At 41.8% G+C, this 27,235-nt stretch overlaps 1 protein-coding gene across 5 annotated transcripts in view; it reads right to left on the bottom strand.

Annotated features, from left to right (window-relative positions):
* Positions 1 to 27,235, bottom strand: part of ARHGAP42 (Rho GTPase activating protein 42) — a 251,314-nt gene that overhangs the window by 186,041 nt on the left and 38,038 nt on the right. Inside the window, exon 1 of one of the 5 annotated variants that reach the window (XM_074372928.1) lies at positions 12,576 to 12,639. The exons of the other annotated variants lie outside the window; for them this stretch is intronic. Within the exon in view, the coding sequence (XP_074229029.1) occupies positions 12,576 to 12,624 (49 nt within the window). The 5' untranslated portion in view covers positions 12,625 to 12,639. Of the gene's footprint in view, positions 1 to 12,575; positions 12,640 to 27,235 lie in introns of those variants that run through there. 5 annotated transcript variants of the gene reach the window in all.

Raw genomic sequence — 27,235 nt, 5'->3', positions numbered from 1 at the left:
AAAAAAAAAAAAGGAATGCTACTGAGGTTGTTGGTAGGAGGGAAAAAAAGTGAACCTTTGATTAGAAAGGTCATCACTGTTAACCTACCCAGACTGTGGAGCAGATAGGAAATATGTTTTTATCAATAAACACACTCTCTGTCCCAAGGTGAATGGCCACCTGAAAAGCTGTTACTAGTAACCTTGTGATTTCTGGGAGACTTTAAGCTAAACATGACTTCAGTCTGAACAAAGTCCAGAGTGTGACTAAATCCGGAAGAAGAATTCTTTATTTGTCGAGAGAATAAAGAAAAGCCCAGAGTAATGAGAAGTGAATCCCTGGGAGGCAAAAGCCTAGGATGCAACCTAACAGTGATTAAGAACAAGGCAGACCCTGGAGCCAGGCGGCCTGCGTGGAAATCCAGGCCCTGCCAGTGACTCATTATGTGAGCATGGGCACAGGTTTTAACTCCTCTGGGCCTCTGTTTCCTCATCTGCAAAGGCTGAGAAACAAGAACGTAACCACCTTGCAGAGTTGTCTTGAAGATTAACTAAATTAACGTTTTCAAAGCATGTAGATCAGAGCTTGGCACTTAACAAGCACTATTTAGGTTTGTTAAATAAAATTAAAAATAAATCAAGCTGACAGTGCCGCACTTAAAGCTTCAAAACGTCCCACCTCTCAGGGCTACTGTGATCGTCCAAGCCAATCCTTCGTGGAAGTCTGTGCCAGGAGGAAAACGTATTTTCCTGGCAGTCATTTTACACTTCATTTAGTATTATCTCCCATGGGTTCAAGTCTGATAACTTGAATGCTTAACTTTTTTTTTTAATTGAAATCTAGTCAGTTTACAATGTTGTGTCAGCTTCTGGTGTACAGCATGTTTCAGTCATACATGAACATACATACATTTCTTTTCATATTCTTTTTCATTATAGGTTACTACAAGATATTGAGTCTAAGTTCCCTGTGCTCTACAGTAGGACCTTGTTGTTAATCTATTTTATACATAGTAATTAGTATCTGCAAATCTCAAACTCCCCATTTATCCCTTACCAACCCCTTTTCCCCTGGTAACCGTAAGTTTGTTCTCTATGTCTGTGAGTCTGTTTCTCTTTTATAAATAAGTTCATTTATGTTCTTTTTTTTTAGATTCCACATATAAGTGATATCATATGGTATTTTTCTTTCTCTTTCTGGCTTACTTCACTTGGAATGACAATCTTTAGGTCCATCCATGTTGCTGCAAATGGCGTTATTTTATTCTATTTTATGGCCGAGTAGTAATTCCACTGTATAAATATACCACAACTTCTTTATCCAGTCATCTGTCGTTGAATGCTTAACATTTAATTCAGGCCATAAGATCTGACAAACACTCTCCCAGACCAATCCTCAGTCAGGTTCTCTGAGCCGTCTTCTTGACTAGGCCTCTACCATGACCCCCGGCCCTCAGTAGGCTTACAGAGCTCAGCGTTAGCAAAAGTCCTGCCACGTTAGCTTGGAGAGAATCCCCTACCCTGAATAGCTGATAGAGTTCCTCGCCCTCCACCTTTGATGCTTAAGTCCTTGGCCTGCCTTCACCAAGATTCCTCCTACCTTGGGGTCTCCTCTTAGTAATTTTCCATCCACTGAGGTCAAGTCCCCGCAAACCCACCTCCGCCCGTCATTCTCCTTGGCTGCAGAGTGGGGCCTGGACTCCCTCCCCTATTGTGAGGCTGTTGACACCTACAGCAACAGCCTTGAACAAAGCCCTCCTTGACATGTCAGCCAGTGTCAGAATCATTTTTTTCCTTGGAGAGAACAAACGGGGCCCGATGCCTAGACGTGACACCAGGACTTACTGTGGTAACCCAGCACACACGACACCCCACGCCCACGTACCAATCGCAGCAAGCACCCACGAGTGAACAGGTCTCCGAACATGTGGCACCACTGGGAACCAAGAACTCACCAATGGCAGTTCTGAAGACCACAGGCCTCGAGAGAGACTTTTAAAACTCGACACATACACACACACACACACAACAGAGAAACTGATTTTTTAAAAATCTTGTTTGAGAAACTAAATCACGCACTAGGAAGGGGATGTTAGTACTCACAGACTAACCTCTTCCTACAAGAGGGTTAAAACTTGGGGCCAGCTGCACATGCTACTTAAGAGGCACTGTCACTTTAAGAGGGGAAAGGTCTATGAGCTTATTAATAACAGTTCTGCTTGGGTTCTCAGGAAGAAAGCTGAAAAGAGTCCCCCGAGTGGATTAGTAGTCAACGTGGAAAAACGAAGTCTTCATCAGAACCAGACATCACCAGCTGGCTGTGAGGCCCTGGGCAATCACTCAGCCTTCGCCAGACTCATTTTTCTTACCTGCGCACCAGAGAGTGAATCCTTACCTCAGGGGGTTGCTATAAAGACTGAGTGAGGGCCGTGCCTGGGACCTTAGGCAACTCAGTACATGGCATCGGTTATTATTGTTCAAGCCCACCTCAAAAGGCGGGGAGCTGACTGGCCTTCCAGACAGAAGGGCCCCGTGCATGCAAAAGCAGGCGTGTATCCAACAGCACAGAGCTCTGGCTAAGGGGAAAGCAATCGTAACACCATAGCAGAGTTATGAGAAGACAAAAAAGAAAAAGCAGGCGCCTAGGGTAATTTTAAGCCAAGCTGTGTGCGGGTACTCTCCCTGAGAGTCAGGGAAAGCATTCCATTTAAAGTCCCTTTATTTTCCTATGTACACTATAAAGGCCATATGCTACACTGGATCTGAAGTCAGTTCCTACAGCAGAGCTGGGATGGCAGGTGATATGGTGGGTCAGGATGCTTAGGAACCTTGTTCCTTCTCTCCCTCATCACCATGAGTCCCTCTGAGTCTCCCCTCAGCCTCGGGGGGCCATCTGGAAGCTCCGTCCTAGGGAACTCCTGACACAAAGCCCCACATTTCTTCTAGACCATTCTTTGCTTCCCAAGGCCTTGCTCCCTACCAAGAAAGGTAAGCCCTTTGTCCTTTCACCGAGATCACAGTGACTATTCGATAAAAATTCCCGTCCCCAAACAAAAACACAGTAGTCCCTCTGTCAGTACAGCCAAGTGACTGAGAGCAGGGGCTCTCGTGGGAGAGCACATCTTAGCTTCCAGCTTCTACGAATCAGTGTCACGACTGGGCACAGGTTTCCTAACCTCTCTGTACCTCATCTGTTAAGTGGAACAGAACCCATCCTCAGGGTTATTATGAGGAATAAATATAGGAATTAACACAGATGAAGCACTCAGAACAGCGTCTGACACACGGCTAAGCACGTCAGGTGAGTTGGCTCTCTCCAGGTGGAACATCTCAGGAAAGAAAGCAAAAGGTAAAATTTCAGGAATGAAGGTGGCAGCTGTTAGAACTTAGACAACCCTGGACGCTGCTCAGTAAGACAGGCTATTGACTGCAGTTTCAAACTCTCTCTTGGTGCGCTGCAATCACGCCGTGACACAGACAACCTGATTATTCAGCATTTCCGTGCAAGCGATGGGTGTCGACTTCAACGCTGGATGGAATCAAGAATGCGTGAGTGATTCCTTCATAATTTTTTTTTAAGCAAAATGAGACAGGACTGTCCAAGCAAATATGGTTCTCAACTAGTTCAGATAATTCCAGAAATAGAGGGGAAGTTCAAAAGGCATTTTCAACTTCGAGGGTCTGGGTTCCTGATTTTCCTTTTATTTGTTCTCATTTTCCAAAAACCAAAGCAATGATAAGGTCAGAAACGTTACCAACATAAAGAATTTCCGATACTTTCTGGCAGTAACATTGCTCGGTCTGAAAAACGAGGAAGCCAGCGCTCACTTTTAAGCTTGGCTCCATCTCCTACTGAGTGCAATTCCGATCGAGAAAGTACAGCACCTTCCACTGACCTGTAATTCCACGAAATGCACGATTCCCGAACCACTTAAAGTTTCTAAGCGATGGCCAGATGCAAAAACAGAAATACTCGTTCTAAACCCTTTTTAATTGACTCACATCAGATTATACAGATCCTGAAGTTAAAACCTAATTAAGTTCTTAAACTATGTTATTGAATTTTAAAGTATCTAATTGTGTATTTCTACCCAACTATCAGAACTTGAAGACAAGTAAGATAAAGATCCCAGTCAGAGCCACCCTGGCTGCATTCTAAGGTGAGGCATAGACGCGTAACATTTACTAGCTAGTCAAGTCGTACATAGTAAAGATGCTACAGGTGTCACCCATACCACATCCTTCCTATTTACCTAAGAATTTACTGCAAGAAGTTAAGCATAGGGTGTCTTCACCTGTATTCACATTATAACTTGGAAGAAATTACAGTAGGCTTTCATTAGTCAGCAATGTTTTTACTTCAAAGAGTTAATCCGTGATGAGATGATGCTAATGAAACACTAAAACTTCATTTCATTAGAAACACTTCATCCTCATTAGAGAAATACAAAACACTTAGTAAATATTTAATCACAGCTCTTCTTACCCGTAGACCTAAGAGCTGGAGTTCCCTGCCACTTTAGAAGTGTCAGTGGAATTACTTTCCCAGTGCCAGCTGAGTAGGTGAGCTGTATTTATGTCAGAACGCGTACAGCCAGCCAGTCCACTGGTAAAAGGCAGTCCTCTGAGGTTAGATTTACGCAAGTCTCACAGGAGCAATATATCCAGACATTTTGTCTTCACCCCACCATGCAGAAGGCAGACTGTATGAAGCAATGGGAATACAAAGGTAAAAAAAGGATACATCCTTCCCTCCAAAAAGGCACAGTCCAGTAGGAATGGGAGGCACGTAAATGAGTCATATCAGAGGACAAGGGACAAAGTCTCCGACAGAGGCAGTAACTACATCATCACCACGGAGAGCACTCTGTGCCTGATACTTTTCCAAGCGCTTAATGTCAATTACACCGTCAATCCTCACAGCAGCCACGGAAAGCAGGTATCATCACTCCCATTTTACAGATGAAGAAACTGAGGCACAGAGAGGTTAAGTGACTTCCCTGAGGTCGTTCAAGCTAGTAAATAACTGAGCAAGAATTTCAACGCAGGGGGCCTGGTCCCTGAATCCCCACTCATCCACAGCTCCACACTGCTGCTCCACACACAGGGGCAGCAGGTAAGAAGGCACTATCAGTTTGGCTGGAGCGCATGGGGGAAGGCTTCTCAGAGGAATCAATGAAACAGGGACTTGAAAGACATGACGATACACAGGGCAAGGCCAAATTAACGAGATGCTTGGAGCCTTTCAACAGGCAGCTTCTACCTACATATCCAACCACCTCAGCAAGCTGAGGCACTGGTTACCACCAGGAACAAACCAGCCAGTCCCTTGTACTTATTTTTATATCGTGACTCCACCTTCTTGGGATATACCCTTCTCCCAAGTTCTCTTTCAGGATCTCTCTCTTCCAAGTCCCCATTTCCTCCAAAAGGCTCTTCCTGACCCCTTCCAACTCGGCACTGTCCTCTCCTTCGCAGCTCCCACTACATGTTGTGACCTTCCTGCTGGGCTTTCTCTATGTTACCTTCTATCCAGTTACCCATAAACCTAGGTTATCCGTCTTCTTTTAAATAGCGTTGTAAAGGTAGAAAACTTTACCACCTATGAACACGACCCAAGTATCCACCGCCACATCTTGTACACAACAGGAGCTCAACTGTTGAGGCCAGTAATTTCCGCGAGGTGGGTAAATCCTCCGAACTTCCGGATGCCTTTCTCCTCCCCTTCTTCCTGCTCATGCTGTTATAAGCCCCTAATATGGCTTTTTCATACACTTGTAAAACACGAGTTATCCACTTCCCAAAATAATAAGATGTTTTACCATTTACGAGAGGCTGTTATATACATTTACAATAATGAGAGCAATAATGTTGGTTAAGATGTTTTCACCCTTTCAAAGTTCCTACATTATTCTTAATTCTCACACAGCGATGAGGGCTGAAGCTCTGAAAAGGAATAACTTAATTTGCCCAGAGTCTCAGAACTGTATTCCAACCTGTTCAGGTCCTCTGCTTCCCAAACTGGATTCTCTTCCCACTACATACCATAGCCAATTCCCAAAAAGTAACAAGCGTTAAAAACCAGAGAGGGTGTGGCTTTTAGGCATCTACTTACCTACTGTATACGTTCTAAGATAATAAGACTCACTGCATTGGACCACGTGACAGTGACCGAGGGGTGTTTATTAGCATGGAATAAGCTTGCAACAAACATACATTAGATGGTCTCAAAGTCAAAGGAAATGCACATTCATTCTTGTCCTTTCTGATGCCACACGGTAACTGAATAAGGTTCTAGGTATTAAGCTCCTTAAAGGTGGGTATATGCACTCTCCATCTCTCTTTGCCCTTACTGCCCAAAAGAAAACAGACACCAAAGAGACCAGAGGGACCAGGAAGAGAAGAGTGTACGCCAACTACTGTCACATTCATACTGTAAGAACCCACTGGAGATAAATTACTGAAAAGCTTACGGTCCTGGGAACATGCCTGAGTTAACTGCAAGCCTTCACGTAATAAAAAACATGCCACACATTACACAGGAGAATATGTCAAGGAATTACCAAGTAAGCCTTGGTTTTTAATACCTGCAGCTATGTTGTAAATGTTCTGTCAGAGAACTGCAAGTGTCAGGTTGTTAGACGGAGAAAAGTCAGAGGTAAAGGACACTGGGTGTGTGGCAAAGTTTTGGGGAAAAAAAAAACAAAACATAAACACAAACGATGAGAACTTCTTGTCAATAAAAATCATCCCTATGGCTCTTATTTGAACAAAATTTGAAAATGCCCACTTTGCTCTTTTCTAGTTTACATAAATGGCTAGAAAATCATGTTATCCGATATTATCAGTGAAAGACAAGTCTTACCAAAGAAGGCTCAGGATGAAGCGTGGTACAGTAATCACTCAATAAATGGACAGTGAGCTGAAGTGAAGTGAACTGAGTGACTTAACAGTAATGGGATCAAGGAATCCTCCTTCCCTGAAGGCCTAGAGAAACACTGCCACGTCCCCGGGAGGTGACTGGAGACAGTCACCAGAGGACAATGGGGCACTGAAGCCATTCCTCATCCCCCTGGAAATGCAAAAAGTCACAGACTTCTCCAGGCCGCTGAACAACCCTGCTGTAGTCTAGGACGGAACAACGTGGCTCCCCGGCTTCAGCTGGCCTCAATCATTTCGACCTCAGCTATGTACTCGGGGTCTCATTCCTGCATCCTTTTTTGCAGTGGATCCGTCCACCCTTCTGGCAGGCAATACAAGTCAGAGCATCTGTTTTCGGTGATGAACTAGAGTCTTATGCGAGGAACATGCTCAGATACGAGAAGAAATCCTTCTTTAGAATCAATCATTCTTTGATGTCATGGACCAAGTGTGCACAAGACTCGGACAGACACAGATGCCAATCCAGGGGCCATCACTTCCTGCAACATGTCTCAGCAAGCACTTAGCCTCTCTGAATCTCAGGCCCGTCATGCACAAAAGGAAGATACTAATCTCTTATAAGACCATCATGCATGTTACATGAAATGGACTTAGCACAGTGTCAGGTATAGAACAGAAACTTCAAATTCTGGTCCTCCACAAATGTCAACTATTAAACCACTATTTATCATGATGGAAAGTGCAGAAAATGAAATGTTTTCACTGTAAGCATAACATATTTAATCTGTGTATTAAATTACTATCTTCAGGAGAGCTTCAGTGAAAATAAACAGCAGTGCTGGCCTCTAATGAAGACCAAACAGTTTGTAATCCCATAAATGATATGCGTCTGGCAAGCAGTTCCAGAAGATTCCAGCCTAAAAACAACAAACAGGAACCAACACTTGGCCAGATTTTATCCACAGTTTCTATAAAGCTACAAATTCCATAAAAATTAAAAACGAAAAACCACAAAGACTTCACTGTTGCTACAACCCAACTTTAAAAATAGAAAGCTCAAAGGATGAAGTAAACCAGCCATCTTCCCACCCCGGGGGGGAAACACTTGGGGGGTGGGGGGCTAAGGAAATAATAATGGCACATGCAGTTTCTCCGAAGTCCCTTCCTGCCGCAATCAGCATTCCTTCGCCACCTCCTTTGAGATTTCCCTTCCTCACACTCTTACCTTCAGGAGGGTTTATCTTTAGCCACCTTGTTTTATCTCAATACATGTTTTCTCATAAAAAGTCCTATCTATCTATCCATATGCAGGCAACTCGTAAGTGGTAATTTAAGTCTGGATGCTGGAATTCCAAGTAAAATATTATGAAGTATCTCCCTTGCCTTTGCTTGATTTAACTAAACAACAGTGAGTTATCCAACATGGAGAACCCTGGAGTTTTCCTCATCTTCCCAGCCACACAGGCATGGCCTGGCACGTTGTCCTGGACTTGCTGGTCGACATTCCCACTCATCACCTCTTCCTTGGTCCAATCACTGTTTGCTGGGCATCTACAACTTAACACTCTTATCAACAGCTCTGATAATGCGAAGTGTTCAGTGTTCTAGCTTCACTCCCAGCCCTCCCTGTTTTCTCCAGGTCACCTGAAGCATCTATCTACTCAAGAAAATGACTCTGGAAGAGCACTGGGTGTTCGCTTATCCTTCACGTCACATATCAGCCTACTTCCAACTCTTAAAACTTACTTCCTTTTTCCATCAACTCCTTCCTGGCATCACATGCCAAAATAAAATCAAGATTTGACTCGTTTAATTTCCTTTTAAAAGCAGCACACTAAATTGTTACCTCCTAGGCAATTCCAGCATAGCATCTTTCCTCTGTGTCTTTCAGGCCATCTTTTTTCTTTGCACCTTCAATCTAAACAGTCAGTCTAAATTTCAATCTATATTTCAAACAGACTAATCTAAATTTCAACTCCCTCTACATACACAAAGTCATTCTTCATGTTTGGACACAGCCCTTTGTCTCTGCCGTGACCTTCAGATGCCTTCAAATAAATTGGTACTCGCGGTTCCACTGCGAGGCTGGATTATACCTTACAGCAGCATCTGGCTTTATTTGAGGATGGGACATGTAGCAGCTTCCTTGAGTCCTTTCAAAGCACCTTTCAGACCTCCCTCTTTCTAGATTAATCCAAAAGCTACTCTAAATAATCCACCAGGGCAACACATCTGCTGATTTAGATACCAAATACTGACATGGCTTATTGTGCACAGCAGTGGGCCAGGAGTTCAGAAAGCCATGGATACTCTCAGTGTACCTTCCTGGTGCTACAACTTAAATGAGAACACTGGAAAGACGCTAGCTAGCTAAGTAGTTTTATCCTACTTTACATTTTTTTAAAACGCACATATTGTGGGTACAGCAGAATTTATATGAATTAACTTGTATCTTGTTATTTCCACTAAGGCAGCTAGTTTGGGCCACGTTTCCAGACCACTGAGGGTACAATTCTCCCCACCTCTGACAGAAGATTTTGAGATGTACTACGCTACTGTAATCTAGCTCCTTTTTGAATGTCTACTAACATACCCCACATTATAATTATATTACTATACATATCTGTGTCTAAGTCCCATAACCCTCACCAAACAGTAGGCCCCTGGAGGGCAGAGAACCTCTCCAGTCTTTACTGCCTCTGGCATAGGGCCTTGAAAACAGGAAGCTGTTAAACAGAATACAATGCAAGAATTCAGAGTATTTAGGAAAGGTACAGTAAGGCCTTTCAGGAACTGGCAAAGAGCAATTAGAAATAAGAAGCCAGGTGGTTAGACTCACACCTGCCTCTAGCTATAAAAGATGCTATGGGAACAGAGGATCCCCAGCCCCATACCTAACGATCTGGACGTCAAGTCAAGTAGGTGAGATCAGTGGGTCAGAGAGAATGGCTGGAAGGTTCTTTTGTTTAGGATCTGTTGGCAAGCTTTGCAAAAAGCAACGCAGTGGAAGCTGACAAAAGCAGCCCAGATGTTTTAGGTGCAAACCTAAAACTCAGCTTTGCTATAGAAGAATTCCACTTCTAAAAAGAATTCTGGTGAACTCATCAAGCTTGATGGGGAGAGCGTTCAGTTTAAAAACAAAAAACAAAAACCTGAAAGTTCCACAAACTTACATCACTAGAGAGAAAGCTCATGCGGGATTTTATGTCCTTGCCTCATCTTCTAATACTAAGAATTTCCATTAAAAAGAACACGGGCAAGGATTCTGGTGTCAGAAAGATGACTGGTATTGCCACATGGGCAAGTTATTTAAGCTCTTCAAGTTTCAATTTACTTATGAGTAAAATGAGGATAATATTAACATACCTACTTCGTAAGACTGCTGCAATGACCAAATGAAATCACGCGTGGAAAGGGCTCACTCAGCACATAGAGCTTTCAAACCATCGTAAGTATAACTACTGTTGTTTCTAAGGAGGAAATGAGGCAGGAGAGGAGAGAAGGGGACAGGGCACGACCATTTAAAGAATGACCCAGAAGTCAGCCCCCAGATGGTGGAAGATTCGACTCCCAGGCGACCTTGAGCTTCATTATACACTCCCTGTAACACAACAGCTGCTAAATGGCCCTCCCACAGGTGCCAGGACAGGTTCAAGTCTGCCCATAAAAGGTCAAAAAGTGGGTGATGGCCCAGTTCCCGGGAATCCCAGCCCCTTCCCTGAAGTCATTGGAATAATCCTCCCACTTGTCAGCATAGGAAGTTACTGAGCCCATAAAAAGTAGGGACCCCGCACCCGTGGCCTTTCTCTTGCCTTTTGAGAAGGCTCGCGTGCTGTCTATGGAGAGTGCATCTCTCTGAATAAATCTGCCTTCCCTCTACTATGGCTCGCTCTTGAATTCTTTCCTGCATGAAGCCAAGGACCCTTACTTGATGGGCTGCATCCCAGGGACTTGCCTGGGACCTGGGACATGAACATCCTCTCACAACCCATTTTACCGGTATCAGAAATCCTTGACTAAAAAGACATATTATCCTTGGCTCCTGGTTACTAGACGTATGTTAAGCTTGCCTCTCAGGACCTAAAAGATAATTCTCCATTACATGATGATAGCAAATTCCATGCAGCCAAAGCGCCTGCCAACCAAGGAAGCACTAAAGTGACACCAAACAGCATCACAGTTAGTCGTCTCTATTCCAAAAGGTAAGTTTGCCATTTACATAAGTGCATTTTCCCATCGGCACTTTAGCATCATGCACCATTAAGAAAAGTCATACAACGCTCATTGCCTCTGACAAAACTTCAAAGTATCATCGCAGTGATTCATGGCTATCTGCACTCCAGTATTCCTTAAGAAAACACGGCTAGACCCAAGAATGAAATCCGCTTAAACAAGCAAAGAAACAATCTAACATATGTGAACCTCCAAAAATATTCTCAGCTCAATTTAAATGGAGTGATGAGCTTAGAATGTGGCTATAGCATTAAGTGGCTGGCTATGTTTATTGTGGCTGCATGTTTGGGTTTTCACTCTTGTATTTTTATTTGTTTTCTTTGGCCAAACAAAAGCGTATAATATGGCTATACACGAACAGCATGGTTATGGCAAAGTAACTTTCTCACATAACAACACGACTAACATCCCCTTAAAAATCGGAAATACTTTAGAATGAACTGTAACTGAAAGCCGAATACATAAGCCTCTGTCTTGGACAAGATGGGGAAGGATGTTGGCATCGTGCCTTGTTCTTCCAAAACGGACACAAAAGAACAACACTGCAAAACAAGGTCGAGCCTGGGCTGCCAGAGAAGTAAGGGCACAAAGATGATTATTCTCCATTTATACAATGTTGTTTTGCAAGTTGTTTTCAATAAACTTGCTATCCCACATGTTTACAGACTTCATTTTTCTGCTCTCCTATCTCATTTTGAAACATTAAAGCAGTGTTTCAGACTGTTTCAGGAAAACTTGCACTTTAACACTGTAGTTTCCATTCTGCACCTTTAGAACCAACACCCCATCCCATCTTTAAGGTATCACAATCCAGACAATTTTGGTGGGATAATTTAGAACAAAAAAGTAATGAAATACTGTAAGTTCCAAGTGTTCTGCTTTCAATAAACTGACCTAGCTATAGTCATCTCACCATCTTAAATACACATGGTGAGATTTTTCAAATCATATTTTTATCCCTTATGTCACTGGAACCCTACTGGGCTAACAGACAAGTAGATAATTACCTACATTTTAGAGATGAGAAAACCAAGGCCCGAGGTTAAGTGACTTTTCAAAGCAACAGAATCAGAGCTGGAACCTTAATCGCCACTCCAGGTCAACCCTCCTCTTTCCAAACCATCTTAAATAAATAATCCTCATACACCTGCAATTCCACCATACTGGGCTTAGACCAGGAGTAAACATTTTTAAAATTTTTTACCAGATCATTTACAGTTCCCCCTTTCTTGACATTTTTTTCAGTTCTCTGGAGCTTCCTGTATCTCCATTAGGTAACTAGTGTCACTGCTGGTGTATCGTATACTTACACAGAATGGTCATTATAAAAATGCAGTTAAGCGAGTGGCTTTAAACACACAAGGCACATTATTTTTATTCAGGGATAATTAATTACTCATCAAAAAACACAAAGATTCATCTCAACCTTTTATCCCCGAAACTAAAACTCATTCACATAAACACCATGCTGTTCGAGTTACCGACACGCATCTCCACGATCCATCCAGTCAGCAGCCGCCCGCTGTTCATCCGAATAGCAGAGACTTTTATTTAGCAATCAGAGCTGAGGAATTCCAACTGTGGCAACTTGTGCAACTATGTCTGGCTTGAGAGCTTCCCACACTCTGGAAGACATGCTGTCTCTAATTATTTTATTGCTGCAAATAAAGGGACTTTTCATACAAACGCTACACACGATTTAGGCCAGGCTGTTATTAGACAGCACACAGCCAGCCCATGATGAAGCCACTATTCAATTCAAAACTTATTACATATGTGCCTTTCAACCCTTCTTACCTGGTATTTTTTATTTATGTCAAAACTTATTAACGTTAGTTACTCAGCTACTAACATTTCAAGGTGCTGTAACTTTTACTTACCAGGGTTTACACATTCTAAGATGCTAAACTGTAAGCCCCCAGCCCAATTTTTGCAATATTAATATAAAAACAGCACAACTTTGGCTCCGTGAGTCCCAGGGCATCTTTATATTTTTATTTCACTCAGTCGTACTGGACAACAGCATCTGTCACAGCATCGGACATTGTCAAGTAAAGCAAAGCACGGTCCCTAACCTCCAGGAGCTAATAAACTTTGACACATTCTGACTATACTTCAATTTAAAAAAAATAATAATTAATTACATTAAAAAAGGAGCTAACAACCTAACAAAACAAACGGCACACAGCACACTGCCTCAATCACCTTTTCCTACCTCTGAATGCCACAAAAACTCAACACCAGGAAAAGCCTGTTCCAGAAACATTTGATCTCTGTTGTCCCTAGCCACTATGAGAGGGGGAAATAAGAAATCAGCTTTTTCCAGCTTAGCTTCTCATTCCTTAGGCACAGAATGGGCCTGGAACCTTCAGGCCACCCAGTCCCTTGGGCCTGTTTCTGGGCTCCAGGCCTAAGACAGGAGCTGCACGGGGCTTCCAGCTGCTGTGTGCTCGCTCACGAAAGCCACCTGAGACCACCAGAAATGCTAGAACCGTGGGAGTGTGGGCAACGTTTTAACGTTTTAACTCCGGACAGTGAATAAGGCGGGCACTGTAATCTCTCTCTGTATTTTCAGGAAGAAAAGTCCTGAGAAGAGAGATAAACTGAGAAGTGAAATTGTGTATTCTGTTTATCTGATCCACGTGCTCCCTGACCTGAACTTTTTAAGTATAAAAAAAATTCTCTATAATTTAAGACTCACATTCGGTTCCAATGCAGCGCAGTTCAAAGAGCCAGCCCACTGTGCGTCAAGGTCAGCGACGCTCATGGTAAATGAACTACACTTTGTGCACTGGTTAACACAAGGCTGGGACACAGGTAAGCACCGTCTTCGGCTGATTAATATAGTCACATCAGAATAGTGAAGGGTACAGCCTAGACTTCTCTCTGAGAACCCCTAGAAATCATGCCTACGAAGTCATGACTAACACCCGCCACTGCAGCAACATTGCAAAAAGTCACACAGAATAGCAGACTAACATAGCATCTACCTTATTAGCTCATTTCAATGAAATGAAATGGTGTATTTCTTCAATCACAACCTCTCGGAACCAAGAGAATAAAGTTAAGTACTGACCAAGTAGAAGACCTTGGGGTTTCAACTCTAATGAATTGTAAACCTGATACATAATCAGCGTATCACATACACGTAAACGGCAGTTTATAAAGGGCTTGAGAGATTTTCTTCCTAAATACCTCGATGGTTATCCCGGAAACAAATCTTTGTGTGATGTACCTGCACCATGGAGAAACTGTCTGCTTATTAAGCAAGTGTAAATTTTAACCCCACATCAGTTGCAACTGCACTAAGTTCTAAAACAGTTAAGTATAAATTGAGTTTCCTATTGAAAATATTATGAAGCAATAGATGAAAAAAATAAAGTGGTTCATTTTATCAAAACGTTCCCACAGGGGCTCATTTAGTCAATCAAACGGTATGTATTACTTCCTTATCCGTGAAACTCCTACATCACTGGGTCTACAGAGACCCCACTTCCTGTCACCCAGACACTTTGGCTAAGAACTGGAGTGATCTGCAATGTCAGACTGCTCCTTGACTCCTACAGAACGGTGGACAACAAATTCTGCAGAATTAAAGACACTGAAGGAGCTACTTTCTCTGGCCCCACTCAAGCAGGTCTGAGGAGTCTGTCAACTTGTCTAACCACTTCATGGAGAACCACCTCTGGATCTTAAAGGCAGTGCAAGGTGACTGCTGACAGTATATACCAGCTAGCTAAAAATCACTCAAGTAAGTGAGAATTTATTTAGATCTTTTTCCCTCAAGTTAAGAAGAAATTGGTACTTGAGTTATCTAAACGCAGCCTCACTCCCTCACTCCCTTCGGGTCTTTAAATGTCACCTTCTCAGCAAGGTCCTGCAACTAATCAAACCTACATGTGCCCCTACAGAACACGACCCCAAGCACACACACTCACATTTAATAATCACTTTCCCCAATTTATCTTGCTCAGTAGCATCTTCACCATCTAACCTATGACATATTTCTTTGGATTTATATTTTTTTGAGGTAACATTGGTTTTAACACTGGTTTCACGTATACATTATATTTTGACTTTTATATACACTGCAGTGTGCTCACCACCGAAAGTTTAATTTCCATTCGTCACCATACAACTGACCCCTACTACTGACTTCACCTTCCCCCGGCCTCCCATTCCTTCTGGTAATGACACTTCAGTCTCTGTATCTACGTGTTTGCTTTTGTTTTGCTTGTTCATTTATTTATTTATTATATATATGTATATATTCCACATATGAGTGAACTCATACAGAATTTGTCTCTCTCTGACTTTTTTCAGTTGGGTTAATACCCTCAAGGTGTATCCATATTGCTACAAATTGGCAAGATTTCATCTTGTTTTTAATGGCTGAGTAGAATTCATATATATACATATATGAATTATATATATATATATATACACACCACATTTTCTGTATTCATTAATCCGTCAATGGGCACTTAGGTTATTTCCATGTCTAACCAACTGTAATTAATGCTGTGATGAATACTAGGGTGTATGTATCTTTTCAAATTAGTGTTTCTGTATTCTTCTGGTAAATATCTAGAAGTGGAATAGCTAGATTATATGGTAGTTCTATTCTTTGTAATTTTTCGAATTATATTTGCACCAACAGTGTATGACGGTTCCCTTTTTTCCACATCCTCCCCAACACCTGTTAATTCTTGCCTTTTTGATAACAGCCATTGTAATGAGCATGAGGTGACATCTCATGGTGGTTTTGATCTGCATTTTCCTAATAATTTGTGACATTGAGCATCTTATCACTTCCTTTACATCTTCTTTAGAAAAATGCCTCTTCAGATCCTCTGCTCATTTTTAAATCAGGTTGTTTGGTTTTTTGTTCTTGAGTTGTATGAGTTCCTTGGATAGTAACCCCTTATTGGATATACAATTTGCAAATATCTTCTCCCATTCAGGAGGTTGTCTGTTTTACTGTCGATTTCCTTCGCTAGGCAGAAGCTTTTTACTTTGATGTTGTCTCATTTGTTTAAGGTTGCTTTTGTTTCCTTGCCTAAGGAGACATATCTTAAAAAAAGGCACTGCTTATACGAATGTCAAAGCTGTCCGGTTATACATAAATACCATAAATATATACTGTTTATTGAAGAGACTGCCCTTTTTGACATTGTTTATTCTTTGCTCCTTTGTCATAAATCAATTGTCCGTATATGTGTAGCTCCATTTCTGGGCTCTCGATTCTGTTGAATTGATCTGTGTATTTGTATTTATGGCAACACCATGCTGTTTTGATTACTATAGCTTTCCAATATAATTTGAAATCAGTGAGTATGGTACCTCCACTTTTTATCTTTCTTCTCAGGTTTGCTTTGGCTATTCAGGATCTTTAATATTTCTGTATAAATTTTTAGGATTTTTTAAATCTAATTCTGTGAAAAACAACCTTGGGATTTTGATAGATTGCACAGACCCTCTAGGTTGCTTTGAGTACTGTAGACATTTTAACAATGTTAATTCTTCCAACCCATGAGCACAGACTATCTTTCCATTCCGTTGTGTCTTCAATTTTGTTCAATAATGTCTTATAGATTTCAGTGTGCATGTTATTCACTTCCTTGGTTAAATTTATTCCTTTGGTATTTTATTCTTTCTATGCAACTATAAATAGTATTATAGTCTTAATTCCTCTTTCTGATAGTTCATTGTTAATGTATAGAACATTAACAATGTATAGAACAACAGATTTTTGTACATTGATTTTGTACCCTGCAACTTTATTCATTATGTCTAATAACTTTTTGGTGGAGTCTTTAGGATTTTTCTGTATGTAAGACAATATCATCTGCAAATAGTGATGGTTTTACCTCCTTTCCAATTTAGATGCCTTTTATTTCTTTTTCTTACCTAATTGCTCTGGCTAGGACTTCTAATACTACATTGAACCAGAGTGGCAGAGTGGGCATCCTTGAATTGTTCCTAGCATCAGAGGAGTGGCTCTCAGCTTTTCACTGCTGAGTATGATGTTACCTGTGGGTGTGTCATATATGGCCCTTATTATGTTGAAGCACATTCATTCCATACCCATCTCACTGAGTTATCATATACAGGTGTTGAATCTTGTCAAACATTTGGCTTGCTTAAATTTTGTTGAGGGTTTCTTCATCTCTGTTCCTCAGAGATTTTGGCCTGGAATTCTATATTTTTGTGTTATTCTTGTCTGGTTTTGGTATCATGGTAATGTTGTCCCCGTTAAACAAGTTTGGAAATGTTCTCCCTTCTTCAATTTTTTGGAAGCGTGTTAGTCTCTTGTTACCCTTATTGGCTTGAAGTCTACTTTGTCTGATACGAGCATGGCTATACCTGTTTTCCTTCAGCTGCCGCTTGCATGGAGTACTCCTGGGTGCAGTATATAGTTGAGTCTTATTTTTTAATCCATCTAGCCACTCTGTGTCTTTTGACTGGTGAATTCAATCCACTTCCATTCAAGGTGATCAATGACAGATGAAGACTTAGCACTGCCATTTTATCTTTTCTTGCTTTCCGGTTGTTCTCCATCCCCCTTGTTTTTCTTTGTGTTTCTGTCTGCCATTTTAGTTGGATGGCTTTCTATTATATTTTCCTTGGTTTCCTCTGTTTTTTAATGTTTCATGTCTCTGCTCTAGATTTATGTTTTGTGGTTACCATGAGATTTGTGTAAAATGTGTCATAGATATGGTCCTTTTTTTTGCTCATAGCATCTGATCTTCATTTGCCTATATGGGTTCCATTCCTTTCCTCTTCCCCTTTTATGTTGTGGGCTCATTACCAAATTGAAGTAGCTATGGTTATTTTTACTGTTTTACCTTTAACCTTTATGTTATAATTAACTGTTTAACAACCTAGTCCAACAGAGCTGCAATTTTCCGATTTTGTGTCCTTACTACCTTATTCAGAGTTTTATGAACTTTCACCTTTTCATTTCAGGTGGAAAAGCTCCTTTCAACGTTTACTGCAAGGCAGGTCTAGTGGCCATGAACTCCCTCAGATTTTGTTTGCCTAGGAAAGCCTTTATTTTTTCCTTCATATCTGAATGGTAACTTTGCTGGACAGAATATTCTTAGCTGACAATTTTTATCTTTCAGCATGTTGAGTATGTGATCCTACTCTTTCCTGGCTGTAGAATGTCTGCTGAGAAATCTGTTGACATCCTAATGGGGATTTCTTTGGCGGTTACAGTTTTTCACTAGCTGCCTTGAAATTTATTTCTCTGCAATTGACTTTTGAAAGTTTTAATACATTGTGTCTTGGAGGAGGTCTTTTTGCATTGAGATAATTAGGTGTTCTCTCAGCATCACAGACTCGTATATCCAGTTCCTTCCCCAGGCTTAGGAAGTTCCCAGCTATTCAATAAACTCTCTGTTCCCTGCTCCTTCTTTTCTCCTTCTGGGATACCCACTACCCTTATGATGCCCTTCCTAATGAAGCTAAATAGGTCTCACACAATTTGTCCATTTTTTTTTTTTTTTTAGATCTTAGTCCTCTCTCCTCTTCTACATGTAACATTTCTAGATTTCCATCTTCAAGCTCACTAATTCTCTCTTCCATATGGTCTGCTCTGTTTCCAATGCTGTGTAAATGCATCCTTCATCTCATTCATTGAGTTCTTCAGCTCCAGAATTTCTCTTTGACTTTTTTAAAGTTTTCATCTCTTCAGTAAAGTATGATTTCTGTTCGATAATTTTATTTCTGAAGTCACTGAATTACCTTTCTGAGTTTTTTCTGTAGCTCGTTGAGTTCCTTCATGACAGCTATTTTGAGTTCTCTGTAAGTCAGATCACAATAGCCTGACTTTAAGTATGGTTTCTGGGAAATCATCATTTTCTTTTCTGTGATACCATGGTACTGTGCTTGGTGCTTGATAAGCTGCTCCTCTGGCTAGTGCATTTGAAGTAGAAACACCCTTCTTCTTTCGGTACAGTTCTTTTTCACTTGATTCTAACAACCCAACAGGTTGGTAATTAGAAGCCTGTCTTCTTTCTTCAGTAGGTGGCGCTATAGCATACGGTTTGGTTTCTCTTATGTGACTGCCTCTGGCAATATTAGATACTCAGTACTTTCCATCCTCCACTGCCTCTGCTAGAGGTGTCACCTGTGCCTCCAGGGTCACTGGTGCCTTCTATTCTGCCGGTGTTGTTACTGTCACTGGCATTGCTGCCTGGGGACCAAAATGGCCAGCATTTCCCCCATGTCCTGCGTTGCCTGGGTCACAGGCTCTCTGCATGGGCCAGGGTGGGGAGCCTCTGCTGCATCCAGGGTACGCAGGTCCTGGTGCTGTGGGCAGCGGGGCTGGAGCTGCAGGCACCTGCGTAGCTTTTGCGATGGCGTCACAGGCCCTGCTGCCACCTGGTTCCCTGTGGCCCTGGGTGCCACTGCAGCCAGGAAGCCAGACTGGTCCACACTACCTCCCCAGCTGCTACTAATGGGGTTCTCTGGGGGATGGGCTCAGCCAGCATGGCCAGGATCATAGGCACCACCTCTGCTGTTCCCCCAGTTCCGCCTCCTCCATGTGTTCCAGTCCCCCCACCTTTACACATACAGACGTGTGGAACTCTCTGGTGTCCTGGCGTGTTGCACGGAGGAACCTTTGCTGAATTATGGATGTTTTAGTGGTTGTAGACTGAAGGGAAGAGACTAAGAGGGTATCTTATGCTGCCATGATGCTGACCTGATCCATACCATTTTATTAATCAATGTGTCTTTCCCAGTTAAAATATAATTTCTATGAAAGCACAAATTTTTGCCTACTTTGTCCACTGTTTAACAAACAGACTTGGGCCTGGCACGTGAAAAATATTTTGTTTTGCATACACAGATGAAAGAATAAAAGCATATAGTAAGATCCTCTAATAGAGCCCTTCTTAAAACAGTGTATGTGTATCCTGGAGTGGGGCAACATAGTTATTCTATGTAAGCAGAACCCTTTATTTGCATATGAAAACAAATACACATTATGGAATAAAGTTTTTAAAAAGACACTCGAAAGAAAGTCTGGCTTGTGATAGGCAGAAGGGAGCTATTCAGTGATGAGTCGTATCGGGAAAGAGGGGTAGGTGGGTAGAACGGGGTATGTTTCCTCTCGGGAGTAACATTGCAGGAATGCATAGGAAGTTATATGCTGAAATTAAAACCTAATCAATAGAAACGATTGCATTTTTTAATACACCTGAAAAGAAAAAAAGGTTTCCCAGTTATGCATCCACTCTTAAGCAAGCTTCTTTACAGCTACCTTGAATCAAGTCATCTGACTAAAATTTTCACAGTTTATTTCCTACAAGTATGGAATAGAACTTAGCCAGGGAGAAAAGAGATATAAAGATGGATACAGCCTGAACTCAAAGTGCTGTGAAGTACCAGTTGGTTTCTGAAACGAAATAGGCCATCCTCAATCGACTGTAAAGCCTTTTTACATCGTAAAGCTAGCATTTGTTACGTGAAAGATCTTTTTTCGGTCTTTCTTCCCCCACTAAAGATCTTAAATATGTTTGACTTCTAGGTCAGTGCTCAGTTTTAATTCCAAACTGAGGAAGAATTCTTTAATGCTCCCCGACAGTCTACTAGTGCCATTGTTCACAATGACTGGTAAAAAAAAAACCTGTATTTATCCATTTAAACTTCTATGGTTAAGCACTCCAGGAAACTTACCAATTTGGTGAGAATAAATTTTTTTTAAAGTCTCCCAAATCAGCCAGCTTAAACTTCATTTATACTCATTTTATCACGTGGTTATAAGCAGTTTTAAAGGGAATTAACTCAAAAGTTAAAGATTTAGAATTAAAATGCTCATCTAACACAACAAACATTTATACCTCATGGGACTTAAAAATATGCAGACTTTGGATTATTACTCACACATAACTGGACAGTGTGTCAGAAGTCAAGGGTTGTAGAACTAGTTCCACTGGCATTAATTGACTACGTGACCCTGTGTGACAAGTTGCTAGGCGATGACTTCTCTGGGCATAAGGAGAGGGAACCACTGTGTGACAGGTACCAGTGCTCAGTAATTCACCCAAGAAGGCTTTCTAATTAATACGATCTGTTGGCTCCAACTATAAAACACTTCTCTTCCAAAGGTACCTGAAAGCACTTCAAACATATCGCCACCCCCTACCACAAGTCACATGCCTGAAAACTCAGCGAGCCCCAGCACTGAAGAGCAGAGCCCTGAGCACCTCACATTCACTGCTCTGCACCGTGTCCCTACAGGACAATCGACGGCACACTCGTCGCTGAATGAGACATTATGGCCACAACAGCCCCAAGGCCAGCTCCCCGGCAAAGTCACAAAGCGGCACAGAAATGAAGGAAGGCACTGAGTCCAGTTCAGCAACGATCATCAGTTAACACTGTAAACACAAAGGCCTACTACCTATTCAGTTACACAAAAATTAAGACCCCTCTCATCCAGGAGTTAATAGCCTAGCGGAGAATAGAGAGATTATTTCCACGAATAGGACTGGGGTGATGATAGTCTTTGACCGACAGTGAGTAAAAGGCAGAAGGAGACAGTTTGAAGTTTGCCTAGGGAAAGAAAAGGGGAGAAAACTGGCTATAATTTGTTTAGAACAAATTCTAACCCGTCCCTTTTTGTTTCCTGAAGAGATCACTATGATTTCCTCTACGGTTATTTTTTTTTTTTGAATCCTCAAAAGAATATAACTATTGGACATCTCAGATTACAGCGGACCACCCTGTGGCTGTCCTTCCAGGCCCGGGCAGGCCAGACCTGCACACTGCAGTCACTAGTACAAATGCAAAGTAATCCTTGCTCCAAACTTGGTTCGGGACAAAATAACATCTTCTGCTTAAAAGAAGTACTTTGCATACTAAGTGGTTTTACCAAAATTAATCTCTCCTTTCTCGGCGGAATACCACGGGGAGGCGGGGGGAAGTCTCCCAGAAAAGAAACCTGCTTTCCAGGCAGCATTTCGGGGACCAGGGTCCTCTAACACTTTCCTTCAGGCTCAGAGCATCTAACTGGGGTGGCCAGAGTGCAGATTCCTAGGAACTGAGCCAGGACAGGGAGGCCCAGCCTTCCGTGTTCTTCAGTTCAGGCGAGGGCCTGCAGGGAGCAGCCAAGGGATTCGTAAAGGTCGGTGACACAGAGGACAGGCCAGAACAGGACACGAGCCACAGCGGAGTTTCCTGTACCCCTCTCGCTCCTCTGTTCACACACTTAACCTTCATGGCCTGCAGCTTGTGACGAGGCGTCCCAGGTCACTGACTACAGGAACCAGGCTCCTCCTTTCCTCCCTTACCACACGCACTCCACAAAGTGACCCTGTCAGTCAAATAAATCGGCCTTCTCTTCCACCCAAGCCCAGGGGGTTGGAACGAGGCCTCCTGTCCTTGCTCCAGGAATAACCACACTTCATACAGAAGCCTGGCAGCTTCTGTCTCCTCGGGACGGGAGAAATAAAGTATAACCACAACCATTCCCTTTACTCTACATACACAGTTCTTAAACGATACAGAAAGTCAAGTTCAAAACTTCACTGGGGTTAGGGTTGGGGTTGGAGTTATGGTTGGGGTTAGAGTTAGGGTTGGGGTTAGGGTTGGGGTTGGAGTTATGGTTGGGGTTAGAATTAGGGTTAGGGTTAGAGTTGGAGTTAGGGTTGGAGTTGGAGTTAGGGTTCGGGTTGGGGTTGGGGTTGGGGTTAGGGTTGGATTTAGGTTGGAGGAATCTTCCCTGGAGCAGCCGAGTTTAGAGGAAGCAGGCGGGCTGCTACCAGGAGCAGGTGTTCCCCAACCCTTACTTCCTGGCCTCTGTTGCTTCCACTTTCAGGACCACTCCATACAGATCTCTGTCTTCTAGGCTTTTTTCCTACTCACCCTCCGTTCACCTGCCCTTAGACCATAAAGCTCCGAACATCTGCAGTTCGAACAGTATTATCATCAAATGGCAAAGAAGAGCACGTTAGCATCAGTATTAAATCTTAATTCCACGACTGACTAGACTTCTGTTACCTTGAACGAACTACTTAACCTATTCCTCACAGTCTCAATTTTCTGTATGTAATAAAGGAATGCTACTGCCTACTTCACAGTGTTAGTGGGAAGTTTAGAGAAATTCAGAGCCCTGGTGTTTTCAAATAAATATATTTCTCTCCCCTCTATTCCAAAGAAAGAAATCTAGTGCATCGTGTAAGAACCAGAGTGGAGGGCGGAGTGCATTGTGACCAGCATAACCCAGTCAAAAAAAAAAAAAAACTTTTATATGCATGATGAATGTCCCAGAATGAGGGACTCTAATGTATGTCATAGCAATTAATTTCACTGTCAGCAGCAAAACTTCCAGAAATAATACAAAAAGGGTGTACAGGCACAGATATCCACACTAGCATGAGTCTAAAATTAGAGGGAAGAAAACAGTCACTAATTAACTTTTAGCTTCCAGGATCACACCAAGTAACTGATTTTTTTTTAATTTTCTAGACGCATGCAACACATCACATGCAAAATCTTTTCATAGCTATTCACTGCTCTAGGTAAAAGCCCTCTCTCCACCAGTGCTGCAAAGAGCTGCAGCTGGACTGGGGTCAGATGGCTCTCAGCAGTTCTGTGTGTGTTGGGGGTGGGGTGTGTCAGGAATGTATGTGGTTATCAAGGCATTTCTAAGTAGGGAACCCTTGGAACAACATTAGAGTGAGGGTCATGGGAAAAGAAGTTTTGCTCACCCTACTTCCTGGCAGCATTTTCAGTACACAAGCCATAAGCAACTCATGTTTACAAGATGGAACAAGAAAAGACGGGCTTGTTAGATAAAGGGGGTGGGGGGAATCCACACATGCATACACACGGATTTGACACGTTTAAATTTTTTATTTTAAAACTCTAGAAGTAGTCTAAAAGGCTTAGATACCAGTACTTCGCTGTGCAAAATCTCCCTATTGCTGTAATAAACTGAATTAGGTTGGAATATCTTTATTAGTCAATCCCACAAATGCAACTCAATTAGGAAGAAAACGATCATGATGTATCTACTTTATCCTCCTCAGGAAAAAAAAATGCAAATTGAAATTATTTTTCAGAGTCATAGAAAAAATATTTCTTGGGATTTCAAACTTTCAAATCCAGAGCTCTTCATGTTAAAACAAGATTGTTTAAGAAGGAGGTGGCTGTATCCTGGAATTGATGTAAAATACAAGAGCATTTTATTTACCATAGGTCAACGGCTCCACACTTTTTAATCAGCTTGTTAAAACTCACAGACTAAAGATAACCAGTTAACAAGTCTCAAATTACACAACTAACACAAGCCGCCTCTTTTTATAAGAGGAGTCTAAGACAATTCAACCTAAGAGGGGGAAAAGCCACTGCCAGATCTGTATATTTCTGTTTTGTTTCCTTGTCTTAATCCTGGAATTCTGGAAAATTATAAGCATTTTTCGAAAATATCTCAAACTAGGTCTAGGTTTACAAAACAGCTTTAAAAAAAAAAATTCTGAATGACATGCTTTCTTTATAACTATGGATTTACCAAGGAGAGGTCCTCCTGATCGCCTCTACGCTTGAGTGTTATTAAACTAAACAGCCAGACAAAATACGGAGAACTGACCTTGGCGTGGGCTGTAGCAGGCATAGTCTGCACCCCCCCACCCCTGCCCCCAACCCCCACTTCTTCTTAAAAAGAAAATAAAATATTCAAACATGAAATGTAATCATACAGATTCCTACACGTTCACTTTATTTGTAACATAACATTTCCACTCCGTACCTATCTCTGGTAGTCATCAGTAGCAGCAGTAGTTCTGTAACACGCTGTATCACTTTATGTAGGGGAATATATTGTTCAGCTTCACACATAATACTCTCACTGATAAAAATCCAAACCTCTCCTTACACATAAAAAAAGGCAAGATGCCCGCAAGCAATGTTCTGATTGAACAGCAAAATGAGAAAAGAAAAAAAAAAATCTGTAAGAATTATTGAGTTACACTTGTTTTATGTCTTCAAGCTAATGTCAGATCCTTTGCATGGATACTCTTTTAAATCTAAAACAAAGGTGCACTTAGCTGTCAGATTCGGAGGTAAGCACTCCCCTCATTAATCACAGTACCTTGAGCTTCTCTGAAATAGCAGCATCTAACCTCTCCTTGTTATTTCAGTGGATTTCAGCTCTTCCTACTGAATCTACATGAAAGAAATGCCCCTTTCCCACCCACCCCGATTATTAATACTCAAGATGAAGAGAGAAAACATAGGTAAATAGTTGCCTCTGAAGCACTATCATTATAACAAGTCAGTAATTGACAGCTATAAATTACAGGCTACCACAGCATCTTTACAGCTAAATAATCATTCTCTAATCACCTAACATCATTTCTTACCCCAGAGATTCTCCTAACTCCCCATCAAGATATCCAAGAAAAGTTCAGGTACAAAAACACAGTCTTCTTTTGTCTGTAAGAAGCCTACTTTGTGTATGATACTAAGAGGGAATCTAATCTGAATTCCTTCTCATCTAATAAATAATTTATAATTAGAAAGAAATGGCCACAGGAGTACTTTCTGAGGAAGAGGAAGAAGAAGGGGCTGGAATGGGCAACAACGGGTTCACTGAAACACCAGTGTGAGAGCCAGACACCAGTGTCCACTACAGTGCCAAGATATTGGCCCCTTTTAAATCCTCGCCCAGCAGGTTGGTCAGTATAAGTCTGTTATCGTTTGCTACCAAAAAGAAGTGTTTCAATAAAGATTAATTTTTCTGCTATCAGTTTTATAGAAAGTAGAGTTAATTCATTCAACAAGTAATAAAGTATCTACTCACGGCGACTCACTGGGCCTGGTACAGAACTTGGTGCTGAGAGCAAATAACGAGCAAAGCCATGACCGGCCAAGACGTCTAAGCCTTGTGGAACAGGCCACCTAGGAGAACTGTCAACGGACTGAGTAACAGGACACCAGCATGCTCACCAACTGGGGAGCACACAGAAGTTTTAAAGAACAAGCTCAGGTTAGAATTAAAAGGATACCTGGACCCCATGTAGTAATAGTAATAATGTCAGCAGTAAGAACAACGAAACACAACCATCCCTGGACAATCGGCCCTAATACCGCCCCACTCTACCTTCACATCAACCCTATAAAAGCCCCTGCAACAATCATCTTCATTTCATAGATGCAGAAACTGACGCTGGGAGAGGTTAAAGGACATGCCCCATTTGTGCGCATCCGGGGGCCTGGGAGGGAGGCATTCTTACACAACCATAAGGCTGTTCTCCTTTGTAAACAAGTGAACAAGAATTCTTTATTCCCATCAAAAGTTAGTCCTCATTCAAATTTCTCCAGTTCCCTTTAAAATTTGTTTCCTACTTGTTTACCAATAAGGATCCTGGCAAAATCTACTCATTGCATTGACTTGTATCTGTTAAATTTCTCAAATCCCTTTTATTATAGAATAGTTCCCTGTTCCTTTCTTCCTTCTTTCCCCAAGACATTGACCCTTGACTAAATCGGCTCAGTTGTTCTGTAGGATGTCCCCATTTCTGGATTTGGCTGAGCACTTCCTCTAAATGCTGCTGAACGTGCTCCTCTATCCCTGGTGTTTCCTGGAGTCAGGAAGTTCTGCATAAAGGCCTGATCAAAGGTCGAAGGAAAATCAGAACAAGTGTGTCCATTCTCCTGTCCCTTTTTTCTTTTTTTGACAGAGAAAAAAAAAAAAGTTTATATTTGCCAAATCAACATAACCTATTTTATTTTTTTAAAAAAAGGCAAACTGTTTAGATTATAACAATAAAAACCAAGATCCTTTTAGAGAAATTAATCTGTACTCACCAGATCTAAGTATTTAAAATCACCCTATTTCCTAGAAAAGGTGAGACAAGAGTTCCTGCTGTTTTGTTTTTGCTCAGGGTTTTGTTTTGTTTGTTTGTTTTTAACATGAACTGAGACTGAACAAAAGGAATTTTCAGACACACACACACACACACACACACACACAAGGACCCCTTCCTGGGCTGTGACTCTGTGTCTACGACCCAGGTCCCAGTTGATCACATGTGATGAAATGGTAGCAGCAACTCCCCGATCTGTCTACCAGCCATCATCTGTGTGCCCAGAGCCCCACAGATTTCTCAACCCAGGTTTATTCCAG

The sequence above is a fragment of the Camelus bactrianus genome, chromosome 10 (genome assembly GCF_048773025.1).
Source record: "Camelus bactrianus isolate YW-2024 breed Bactrian camel chromosome 10, ASM4877302v1, whole genome shotgun sequence".
NCBI lineage: Eukaryota > Metazoa > Chordata > Mammalia > Artiodactyla > Camelidae > Camelus > Camelus bactrianus.
Note: the sequence above shows the minus strand (reverse complement) of the source record. Positions and strands in the feature narration are given on the sequence as shown.